Here is a 13,572-nt window from a genome sequence, read left to right on the forward strand (position 1 = left end):
ATAGACAAACAAGGACGACAGTAATAAGTATGATAGCTAATTCTGAGTAGAATGTTTATTTCAAAAATACAAGAAAAATCACAAGATTTAAAAAAATAACATAGATTAAAAAAATTATTAGCATCTTTTGTTGGACACATATTGTACAGAACTATACAGATAACAAGCCTACATATAGCCCACTGAAATGTCTTCAACTTTAACTTCAGGTTGTGTTTTCGATAGCTTTGATATAAAAAATCCTTCCTATTGTGAAATACTGTACTTAAGGCTGGTTTTGTGATTAATACTGCATATTGTGAAATTTTTGTTCATTAAATTGGGAGGTTTTGCTCCTGTTTACAGAGAAATTTGACACTTATACTGGGAAATTTTCATCTAGAGCTATGTTTGCCCTATTTCAGTGCTATTTCAGCCGTCACAATGGCAATACTACTTGTAGTTATCTATGTATTTGAGTCACCATCAGCATTCATTGCTCATTATTACAAAGGACAAAAGGGTGAAAGGTTAACAGTAAGGAACACTTCCCAGCATGATGTGAAACATCTCCAAACTTTACTAATGATGTAAGTGTCATGAGCAGTAAGTGCCTCTGATGGTATTGACGGGAATCATTACAGCATCACTATTGTAATACTGCCTTTCAGAGGCCATCTTTGCCTGGATAAACAAATTGGATAAAAATGGAAAGAAAAGAAAAAAGAATTATATATAAATATATATAAAGCCTTCAATATTTGATGACCCAATATGAGGTTCACTTGTATCCAACCCTAAATCAGTGAAATTAAAAACTAAGTGAGAAAGTTGAAATAATGAGCGTGAAAACCGACTGGCTTTTTACCCTGGAGACACAGTTGTCCATACTGTGATCATCACAGCTTTAAATAAACACCTAGATTTCTTATAAATGCAATTTTTACAATTCTGAGCAAAGTATATCATTTCCTCTATTTTGTGTACATGCATCAGTACATACCCCATATATCCTATTTACATAATAATGATAAACAATGGTACTTCTCACTGCTAGTACTAGACAGGAGAGCCACCGACTGGGACCTGGTAAGGGCCTAGACAGGACAGCCCCTGGCTGGGACCTGGTAAGGGCCTAGACAGGAGAGCCCCCGGCTGGGACCTGGTAAGGGCTGCCCAGTGAGGGCTGCCCAGTGAGGGCTGATTCCCTATATACACTATAGTATTGACTTCCTCAGGATATGTTATCTGGTGACATAATGATAAAAATGAAGCTAGCTGCTGCTATAACAGACACGTAATTTTGATTTTGAAAACTTAACAGTATACATCGTGATTCAACAGTATACATCGTGATTCAACAGTATACGTCGTGATTCAACAGTATACATCGCGAATCCCTTATTTTCCCAGTCATAGTGATATTATGTCACCCAGGTACAGAATTCCAACAAGTTGTTTTTAATAAAACCTTTTGTAAATTTGAAAACAACAGAGTTTTTACTTTCACAAAATTGCTAATGAAGGGAATAATCTGAACCCATATTCTTGTTGGTATTTATACCCATTTATCCTTTATCATTGTGCATAGTCATGAATATATACTAGGTACTTTAAAAAGTAACAATTTCTTAACAAAAAAGTTTGAAATGAAAAACAGGATCAACAATGAAGGGCAATGTGTTGTATAAAGGCTATATACATATGTAAATTTCCTATTTGAACATGTATTGCTCTAATTATATAAAATTATTGCTTTGTTAAGGAATAAAAGTCGAGAGATCTCCCATCTCTGTGACTGTACATTATGCATCAGCTGTATTTCATATGTATAATTACAAATGTAGAAAATAAAGTGATAGCCACAATATCATTACTATAAACGACATCAGATCTAATGGTAACAGTACTTGAACAGATCTTTTAAACTCACGCTGATTGTTTAATTATGCTTTAATGTCTAAGACAGTATCAATTCTTAATGTGTCATACAAAACATTTGTTTCATGCTAACAAAGAAACATAACTTTTATCTAGAAACCCTCTGTATCCCGGACTAATATAATTATGTAATACAATGCACTACTCTATATAAGCAATTAAATGACACCTGTGTAATCAGGACCCATTCCACATGAAAGCGAGGCAGGAGGCTTGGTCACGTCCAAGCTTTAAACAACACTGATTTCATGGTATTACTATTCCTACGTTTTACAGATGGAGTAAAATCTCATCCTATTGTTATATAAGAGAAATGCAGAAACAGTCAAACTAAACAAAATTAGTGATATTAAAGGCAAAATGTAGAAATGTTCATGCTAACGTGAGTAAGGATAACATCTTTGAGGTAAAATGAAAATACACGAAAACTATTTTCCAAACAGAAATGAAAATTCATTTTAACACTCTTTTCTCCCATTTCTCTTATATTCTTTTTTTCACACCAGGACCTGTGTTGAAATCCTTTCTTTTTCAGTTTCTTTCCCATCAAGCTTAAACAATAAGCATTTATACATGTGCTACACAACCGATAACCATGGAAAAAAATACATTTCGACAGAGGACGTTTTTGGCCATGAATAGAAGCAAAATTCAGATGTATAATTATATCATATATATCAAATATTGAACATGTATAAATATATCTATCTAAACATTGAATACACTCAGTTCTTGAGCACAACACTGTATAATATCATAAAAAGGGAGACAACCCCTCGTGTATTACATGGAATGTATATCCAAACCGTTAGACCTATGGAACTAATGTTGGAATGCAATAATAGAAAAAAAACAGGAGTACAAAAATGTGTATATAAGATCTAACTTTAAACTTAACACATGATAAATAAACACTTCAGTCACATTTATGTAACAGTATACACTAAGTCACATCTGTGTGACAGTATACACTAAGTCACATCTATGTAACAGTATACACTAAGTCAAATCTGTGTGACAGTATACACTAAGTCACATCTGTGTGACAGTATACACTAAGTCACATCTATGTAACAGTATACACTAAGTCACATCTATTTAACAGTATACACTAAGTCACATCTGTGTGACAGTATACATTTAGTCACACATATGAAAGCAGCATTAACTCAGATACTATATAAATTCTTGTTTTATACTGATGATAATTGCTTAAGTCCAACCCTAGGATCTCAATGTTTAAACACGAAATTAGCCTGTACACATAAATGTTTGGTTTAAAAAAAAGAAAAATAGAACATGAAAAGCCAGTAAAAAATATCTCGGCGAATGCACTTTCTGCTCCTACCCCCATATCCCTACATCAAACATGCGTTGTCCATTATTTGTGAACTGTAAGATTGTAAATCCCTGTACAATACTTATTTGCATGTTTCCTGTTCTACTGGTATATGAATATAAAATAGGAGTAATGTACATTTTAAAACAGTTTTAACTTCTGTTTTATTTGCTTCTGTTTCCACGTTGGTATGTTCTGGAATTCGGCGAATGCCATACCAAATAGGCGGTCAAACTCTTCTGTCTCGAGGTGAAGCTGGGGAGAAACAGACACATACAGTCAGTTCACACAAGATAGGTGCACATTTGGATATTATAAGTTTTAAAACCTCAGAATTATATTTCTCACAGATAATAACAACTATCATTATTTCAACAGGTTGGATATCAATGGAAGCTTAAAACTGATCATACATATCTCCAAAATGGTGTAAAAATGATCATACATGCCTTAAAAATGACTTAAAAATGATCATACATGCCTTAATAACAAGACTAACAATATCAAACTTTGAACAAGAGGCACATATGACCTGTACTGCTCACCTGGATAAAAATATTCTCATTCAAAATGGTATGACAAATAAATTTCTTGGGACAGGGCTAATCCTGGTAGCGTAATAGTACATCTTCATGCTCGTCCATTGTATCTATCATCATAAGGTAGGGATCTCCAATATTTCCATGTTATGACCAAGGGATTCAATTTTAAATCACGATTGTGTTCATTGTCTCTTTTGTATGGTTATGGGGTGTGGACCTCAACGTTTGAAACTTATAGCCCAGGAATTAAGTCCCTAGGGATTGGGCCAGACCCTAGAGTCTAATATCATGATTGTGTTTATCTCTTTATGCCCAGCAATGGTATATATGGTTACAGAGTAGGGATCTCAACCGTTTCAGAGTTATGGCCAAGAAAATAAGTCCTCGGAGTCAATTCCAATATCATGATCATGTTTATCACTTTATGCCCAGCATTTGTATATGTGGTTATGAGGTGGGGATCTAGACCGTCTCAATGTTATGACCCAGGGTCTTAGACTTTAATTAAAGGTGGGGCCATCCTAAAGCACATGTGCAATTGTCTCTATTTACTCAGCAATTGAATATAATGGGTTTTAGGATGGTATCTCGATTACATTTACATCTAAGAATACTTGCATCGAATATATGATTGGTTTCCATCTCTTAGTTCCAGAAAAGATGTTGCTTAAAGCAATATAGCGACATTATCCTTTTCTGGACCCGCCCATCTCCCCAGGGGGGTCAGCCTTTCAATTTGTACAATTTTGAATTCCAACCACCTGAGAATGTTTCCAACTAAATATAGTTGATATCCATCACTTAGTTCCATAGAAAAAAATGCTCAAAGCAACATGACCAAATTACCCCTTTTCTGCCAGCCCTGACTTTTAGAATCTCCATTTGTACAATTTTGAACCCCCAGCACTTTAGAATACTACCAACCAAATTTGGTTGATATCTATAACTTCGTCCCAGAGAAGAAGTCGCTTAAATGTGAGCTGAAAATGAAACATCTATCCATTATGATTGAAGAATATAAAATACCTGCTTTTCAAGTGGTTTTGTGTCAATTACTTATATAGATATTTTTATCATGAAACCTGTTAATTTTCCTTAATTGATTCAATAAGTAATTTATCTAACTCATATGATTAGTAGAACAGCTGTCCTATTTCTGTCCTATTAGTGGAGGTACTGGTTCTAGTTGATATCTTTGTCTAGATTGTAAATAGTGGAGGTACTGGTTCTTGTTGATATCTTTGTCTAGATTGTAAATAGTGGAGGTACTGGTTCTTGTTGATATCTTTGTCTAGATTGTAAATAGTGGAGGTACTGGTTCTTGTCGATATCTTTGTCTAGATTGTAAATAGTGGAGGTACTGGTTCTTGTCGATATCTTTGTCTAGATTGTAAAACTTCCATATTGTCTTGCCAAGTGTTTGATTGCTATACAGATGATTTGAAAACATACCGTATTTGACCTGATAAGGGTGCAGGTAGTTGAGAGAAGGGGTGTACTTATTAAGTTACAGCTATTTGTAGTTCCATGCTACAGATTATATACTAGGATGTGTGCCTGTATGTGGCATTGGGAAACAGTGAGTAAATAGAACTCTTATTTTCCTAAACTCTGTGGATGCTGTCAAAGGCGTGTGGTAGAGCTGTGTCAGCTTGCTAATATCACTATCCGATTACCTTTATCCCAGGGAAGTTAGCCGCCGTATCTAAGCTACGGGTCCTGTATTTTTGTTGACTAATCTTATATTTTTTCATGAAATATACAATTATTTGTGTTTACAGAGCGTCTGAAAATCCATCTTTACTAGACAAGTTTGTACAAGCAATGGCAGTAACTAATACCTAACCAACGGGGACTGGCAACAGCCCGATTGAGGTGGCTCAAAAATAAAGAAACAAATCCTACTGGGTTCATCCCTCTCCTCTCATTGGGAATCCCCTTGTTTTAAGTTAAATTGGACATGTACAGAGTAAATACTTGTATTGACCCCTGACCCCTGACCCCAAACCCCAGACCCCAGACCCCTGCCACTTCTCACCTCTCGACAAGTAGGATCTACACCCTGAGGCAGATCATCTGCAGACCCTTGGAGTTTCTCCAGCGGGTACTTTGACACTGTGCTGAAGTCTGTGCCGTTACTTGATGTATCCTGTAGATAAACAGCTACACATGATATATATACAACACATGCAAAATATGGATTGTATGAAAAAACTAGAAATACATCAGGAATATATCAATATTTTTGCAGCATTTTCCTACATGAAGACTTGGTTTGTTAAAACCATATAAAATTATTATTTGGTTTACCTTTGTCAATGGAGGCTTCCTGCAAAATTTGATTAAATCAGTGTTTTTTAAGAAGTCCAAAATATGTATGGAGCTACCATTTCGGCGCTAACAGCTAGCATTCAACAATTCTAGCACTGCCCAACCACATACTCATTTACAGCTGAGTTGACTGGAACAAGCGGAGTAAAGTATCTTGCTCAAGGATACAACACATTGCCGTGCCGTGGCGCGAACCCGCAACCCTTCGGTCACGAGCCCGGCCTCCTACCACTAGACTACCGTGCCTCCTACATATATATACATATAAACCCACATACCGTCAGTTCCTGAGGCAATACTTCATTCAGATTTTTGGCATCTTCCACCATTTCACTGTACGTCTTTCCTTTCTGAGGAAGATAAGGTCAGCATCAGGTGAGAAAATGTTCAAAACACTCTCACATACAAACATGTCAAATATGTAAAATCATGTAAACGAGGTACCTTCCTGTATAAAGTACACATACATATAAGTATATATATATACCTGTATAAAGTACACATACATATATGTATATATATATACCTGTATAAAGTACACATACATATATATATATATATACCTGTATAAAGTACACATACATATATGTAAATATATATACACCTGTATAAAGTACACATACATATATGTGTATATATATATACCTGTATAAAGTACACATACATATATGTATATATATACCTGTAGAAAGTACACATACATATATGTATATATATATATACCTGTATAAAGTACACATACATATATGTATATCTATATACACCTGTATAAAGTACACATACATATATGTATATATATATATACCTGTATAAACTACACATACATATATGTATATATATATACACACCTGTATAAAGAACACATACATATATGTATATATATATACACCTGTATAAAGTACACATACATATATATATATATACACCTGTACAAAGTACACATACATATATGTATATATATATACCTGTATAAAGTACACATACATATATATATATATACACCTGTATAAAAAACACACACATATATGTATATATATATACACAACTGTATAAAGAACACATACATATATGTATATAAATATACACCTGTATAAAGTACACATACATATATGTATATATATATACACACCTGTATAAAGAACACATACATATATGTATATATATATACACCTGTATAAAGTACACATACATATATGTGTATATATATATACCTGTATAAAGTACACATACATATATGTATAAAGTACACATACATATATATATATACCTGTACAAAGTACACATACATATATGTATATATATATACCTGTATAAAGTACACATACATATATGTATATATATTTACCTGTATAAAGTACACATACATATATGTATATATATATACCTGTACAAAGTACACATACATATATGTATATATATACCTGTACAAAGTACACATACATATATGTGTATATATATATACCTGTATAAAGTACACATACATATATGTATAAACAATCATTTCTGTATCAATTCATGATCAAAGCCAACAACCATAACATCCCATAAACAAGGACAAGTATTGCCAAGGTTATCAATAGTTTCCCATAAGTTAACATTTATTTACCATACTGTAGGATATTTTAAATGTGGCTATATTTTGTTTTATTGTGCACTTATGAGTAAACGAACCAATATTATACAAACCATACGGTAAGATCACAATGCCCATATGTTGTCGCAACCCGAGTTATACAAACATATTTTATCTCATGAAATATTGACTCAACTACAGAGAGTTTCTCTATAGCAAATAGGTAAAATGTCAACTAGTAAACAAAAGGTCATGGGTTTGATCCCTAGCAGAGTTAATGAACCTGTTCTACAGAAAGTATCTGGGTGTAGACCTGTTCTACAGCAAGTATCTGATACTTTTATCTCAGTGTCGACCTGTTCTACTGCAAGTATCTGATACTTTTATCTCAGTGTTGACCAGTTCTACAGCAAGTATCTGATACATTTATATCAGTGTCGACCTGTTCTACAGCAAGTATCTGATACATTTATCTCAGTGTTGAACTGTTCTACAGCAAGTATTTGATACATTTATCTCAGTGTCGACCTGTTCTACAGCAAGTATCTGATTCATTTATCTCAGTGTCGAATTGCAAATTGTTCTACAGCAAGTATTTGATACATTTATCTCAGTTTCGAATTGCGAATTGTTCTACAGCAAGTATCTGATACTTTTATCTCAGTGTTGACCAGTTCTACAGCAAGTATCTGATAGATTTATCTCAGTGTCGAATTGCAAATTGTTCTACAGCAAGTATCTGATACTTTTATCTCAGTCTCGACCAGCTCTACAGCAAGTATCTGATACATTTATCTCAGTGTCGACCTGTTCTACAGCACGTATCTGATACATTTATCTCAGTGTCGAATTGCGAATTGTTCTACAGCAAGTATCTGATACTTTTATCTCAGTCTCAACCAGTTCTACAGCAAGTATCTGATACATTTATCTCAGTGTCGACCAGTTCTACAGCAAGTATCTGATACATTTATCTCAGTGTCGACCTGTTCTACAGCAAGTATCTGATACATTTATCTCAGTGTCGACCTGTTCTACAGCAAGTATCTGATACATTTATCTCAGTGTCGACCTGTTCTACAGCAAGTATCTGATACATTTATCTCAGTGTCGACCTGTTCTACAGCAAGTATCTGATACATTTATCTCAGTGTCGACCTGTTCTACAGCAAGTATCTGATACATTTATCTCAGTGTCGACCTGTTCTACAGCAAGTATCTGATACATTTATCTCAGTGTCGACCTGTTCTACAGCAAGTATCTGATACATTTATCTCAGTGTCGACCTGTTCTACAGCAAGTATCTGATACATTTATCTCAGTGTCGACCTGTTCTACAGCAAGTATCTGATACATTTATCTCAGTGTCGACCTGTTCTACAGCAAGTATCTGATAGATTTATCTCAGTGTCGACCTGTTCTACAGCAAGTATCTGATAGATTTATCTCAGTGTCGACCTGTTCTACAGCAAGTATCTGATACATTTATCTCAGTGTCAACCAGTTCTACACTTACACTCCAAAGTTCCATGTCCCATTGACCAAAGCTGCCGTAGAAATTCGGGGGTTCGTAGCCTTGTTTGATCTGTATGATGGTTGCATCAGGATCTCTACCAGCAGGGTCAGATTTCAGGTAGTCCTACGATACAAAAGTAAACAGTTCAGTCTTGGTAATCACCACCTTCATACTCAATAAAATATCATAGTTTTATCTGAAGGCAACAAAATGGAATGTCTTGACTGAAATAACACTTTTTCAGCAATTTCAAATTTCAAATCCTTTTAGTTTATTAGAAGGGATTGCTCAAGTTTTAAGTTAAACAGATTGACACCATACCATGTTAAACATTGGTATCTCACACTGACACCGCACCATGTTATACATTGGTATCTCACACTGACACCACACTATGTTATACATTGGTATTTCACAGTGACACCACACCATGTTATACATTGGTATCTCACTGTGACACCATACCATGTTCTACATTGGTATCTCACACTGACACCGCACCATGTTATACATTGGTATCTCACACTGACACCACACCATGTTATACATTGGTATCTCACACTGACACCGCACCATGTTATACATTGGTATCTCACACTGACACTATACTCACCAGAGTCAGTTTGTGTGATCAGGTTACTAATATTACCTCACCAATGTCAGTTTGTGTGATCAGGTTACTAAACTAAATATAACCTCACCATTGTCAGTTTGTGTGATCAGGTTACTAAACTAAATATAACCTCACCATAGTCAGTTTGTGTGATCAGGTTACTAATATAACCTCACCATAGTCAGTTGGTGTGATCAGGTTACTAATATAACCTCACCATAGTCAGTTTGTGTGATCAGGTTACTAATATAACCTCACCATAGTCAGTTTGTGAGATCAGGTTACTAATATAACCTCACCATAGTCAGTTTGTGTGATCAGGTTACTAATTAAACCAATAACCAGTTAGTGTGATCAGGTTACTAATTAAACCAATAACCAGTTAGTGTGATCAGGTTACTAATTAAACCAATAACCAGTTAGTGTGATCAGGTTACTAATTAAACCAATAACCAGTTAGTGTGATCAGGTTACTAATTAAACCAATAACCAGTTAGTGTGATCAGGTTACTAATTAAACCAATAACCAGTTAGTGTGATCAGGTTACTAATTAAACCAATAACCAGTTAGTGTGATCAGGTTACTAATTAAACCAATAACCAGTTAGTGTGATCAGGTTACTAATTAAACCAATAACCAGTTAGTGTGATCAGGTTACTAATTAAACCAATAACCAGTTAGTGTGATCAGGTTACTAATTAAACCAATAACCAGTTAGTGTGATCAGGTTACTAATTAAACCAATAACCAGTTAGTGTGATCAGGTTACTAATTAAACCAATAACCAGTTAGTGTGATCAGGTTACTAATTAAACCAATAACCAGTTAGTGTGATCAGGTTACTAATTAAACCAATAACCAGTTAGTGTGATCAGGTTACTAATTAAACCAATAACCAGTTTGTGTGATCAGGTTACTAATTATCCAATAACCAGTTAGTGTGATCAGGTTACTAATTAAACCAATAACCAGTTAGTGTGATCAGGTTACTAATTAAACCAATAACCAGTTAGTGTGATCAGGTTACTAATTAAACCAATAACCAGTTTGTGTGATCAGGTTACTAATTAAACCAATAACCAGTTTGTGTGATCAGGTTACTAATTATCCAATAACCAGTTAGTGCAATTAGGTTACTAATTAAACCAATAACCAGTTAGTGTGATCAGGTTACTAATTAAACCAATAACCAGTTAGTGTGATCAGGTTACTAATTAAACCAATAACCAGTTTGTGTGATCAGGTTACTAATTATCCAATAACCAGTTAGTGCAATTAGGTTACTAATTAAACCAATAACCAGTTAGTGTGATCAGGTTACTAATTATCCAATAACCAGTTAGTGTGATCAGGTTACCAATTATCCAATAACCAGTTAGTATGATCAGGTTACTAATTAAACCAATAACCAGTTTGTGTGATCAGGTTACTTATTATCCAATAACCAGTTAGTGTGATTAGGTTACTAATTAATTATAACCAGTTAGTGTGATCAGGTTACTAATTATCCAATAACCAGTTAGTGTGATCAGGTTACTAATTAAACCAATAACCAGTTTGTGTGATTAGGTTACTAATTAATTATAACCAGTTTGTGTGATCAGGTTACTAATTATCCAATAACCAGTTAGTGCGATTAGGTTACTAATTAAACCAATAACCAGTTTGTGTGATCAGATTACTTATCAAACCAATAATCAGTTTGTGTGATCAGGTTACTAACTAAACCAATAACCAGTTTGTGTGATCAGGTTACTAATTAAACCTTTAACCAGTAAGTGTGATCAGGTTTCTAATTAAACCAATAACCAGTTTGTGTGATCAGATTCCTAATTATCCAATAACCAGTTAGTGCGATTAGGTTACTAATTAAACCAATAACCAGTTTGTGTGATCAGATTCCTAATTATCCAATAACCAGTTAGTGCGATTAGGTTACTAATTAAACCATTAACCAGTTTGTGTGATCAGATTACTTATGAAACCAATAATCAGTTGGTCTGATCAGGTTACTAATTAAACCTTTAACCAGTTAGTGTGATCAGGTTACTAATTAAACCAATAACCCATAACCAATTTGTATTACCCGGTGCTCTGACTGTACTTTAGCCATTTTGACTCAATATCCTTACTTTAGTCAGTTTGTATAACCAGCAGCCATGATGTTGTTGTATTCAGTTTGTGTAACTCAATGTCCTTTTATCATTGTAGTTAACTTGTTTGACCTTAATCTGTGACCTTACCATTACTAATTTGTGTAACTCAATGTCCTTATATCATTGCAGTTAACTTGTTTGACCTTAATCTGTGACCTTACCATTACTAATTTGGGTGACTCAGTGCGCTCCACCTTGTTGGCCCCCTGGCCAACCCACAGAAAAAGAGTGTCCCACGCGTCAAGCAGCATCACATCGTCCACCACCAAATCCTCCTATAACACAGGATCATTACATGTCAGGATAAAGCTTTACATGTCAGGAAAAAGCTTTACATGTCAGGATAAAGCATTACATGTCAGGATAAAGCTTTACATGTCAGGATAAAGATTTTCATGTCAGGATAAAGCATCACATGTCAGGATAAAGCTTTACATGTCAGGATAAAGCTTTACATGTCAGGATAAAGCATTACATGTCAGGATAAAGCTTTACATGTCATGATAAAGCATTACATGTCAGGATTAAGCTTTACATGTCAGGATAAAGCTTTACATGTCAGGATAAAGCATTACATGTCAGGATAAAGCGTTACATGTCGGGATAAAGCTTTACATGTCAGGATAAAGCCTTACATGTCAGGTTAATGCTTTACATGTCAGGATAAAGCATTCCATGTCAGGATAAAGCTTTACTTGTCAGGATAAAGCTTTACATGACAGGATAAAGCTTTACATGTCGGATAAAGCTTTACATGTCAGGATAAAGCTTTACATGTCAGGTTAATGCTTTACATGTCAGGATAAAGCATTACATGTCAGGATAAAGCATTACATGTCGGGATAAAGCTTACTTAAGGTAAATCTGTTACTTAATCACATCCATCTTCATCTTTCTGACCAATGACTTCTGTTTGAGGTGGTCATTTTTTGTGATTGTACCACATATTTTTCATTGTTTGTTTTTCATAAACAACTCTATTTTAGATTTTAGACAAAGATGACGTGAAGCAGTGCACTTTGTCCCAAGGGGGTAATATTAACAAAAGTTAACATGCACAACTCAGGACCAAGAACATATTTATCAAATTTGAGAAAAAAATCCTCCAGTAAATTCGATAGAAATAACGATAACAAACTCAAAATGTAACAAGATGGGCAGCCGATATGATTTGATATGCATAACTAAGAACATGAGGAACCCTTATGTGAAACTTGAGAAAGATCCCACCAATGCTTTTTAAGCAATAGGGTTGAAAAACTTTTACTCCAAAATTCAATATGACCACCTGCCAGCCATCTTGGTTTTCAAATCTAAATCTTCCCTTAAATTTGAAATGTGGAACTAGGAAACATTGGGAACTAGGAACCATGGGGAACTAGGAACCATGGGGAACTAGGAACCATTGGGAACTAGGAACCATGGGGAACTAGGAACTAGGAACCATGGGGAACTAGGAACCATTGGAAACTAGGAACCATTGGGAACTAGGAACCATGGGGAACTAGGAACCATTGGGAACTAGGATCCATGGGGAACTAGGAACCATTGGGAACTAGGAACCATGGGGAACTAGGAAC

The 13,572-nt window shown here is 34.8% G+C and overlaps 1 protein-coding gene across 4 annotated transcripts in view; it reads right to left on the bottom strand.

Annotated features, from left to right (window-relative positions):
- Positions 1-24: 24 nt before the first annotated feature.
- Positions 25-13,572, bottom strand: part of LOC110462383 (villin-1-like) — a 121,273-nt gene continuing 107,725 nt past the window's right edge. For all 4 annotated transcript variants that reach the window (XM_021516324.1, XM_021516322.1, XM_021516323.1 and 1 more), the window contains 5 exons: positions 12,154-12,267; positions 9,223-9,345; positions 6,411-6,482; positions 5,840-5,950; positions 25-3,514 (listed from right to left, as the gene is read on the bottom strand). In XM_021516324.1, the coding sequence (XP_021371999.1) occupies positions 3,401-3,514; positions 5,840-5,950; positions 6,411-6,482; positions 9,223-9,345; positions 12,154-12,267 (534 nt within the window). In that variant the 3' untranslated portion in view covers positions 25-3,400. The remainder of the gene's footprint in view (positions 3,515-5,839; positions 5,951-6,410; positions 6,483-9,222; positions 9,346-12,153; positions 12,268-13,572) is intronic.

The sequence above is a fragment of the Mizuhopecten yessoensis genome, unplaced genomic scaffold (assembly GCF_002113885.1).
Source record: "Mizuhopecten yessoensis strain PY_sf001 unplaced genomic scaffold, ASM211388v2 scaffold10777, whole genome shotgun sequence".
Lineage (NCBI taxonomy): Eukaryota > Metazoa > Mollusca > Bivalvia > Pectinida > Pectinidae > Mizuhopecten > Mizuhopecten yessoensis.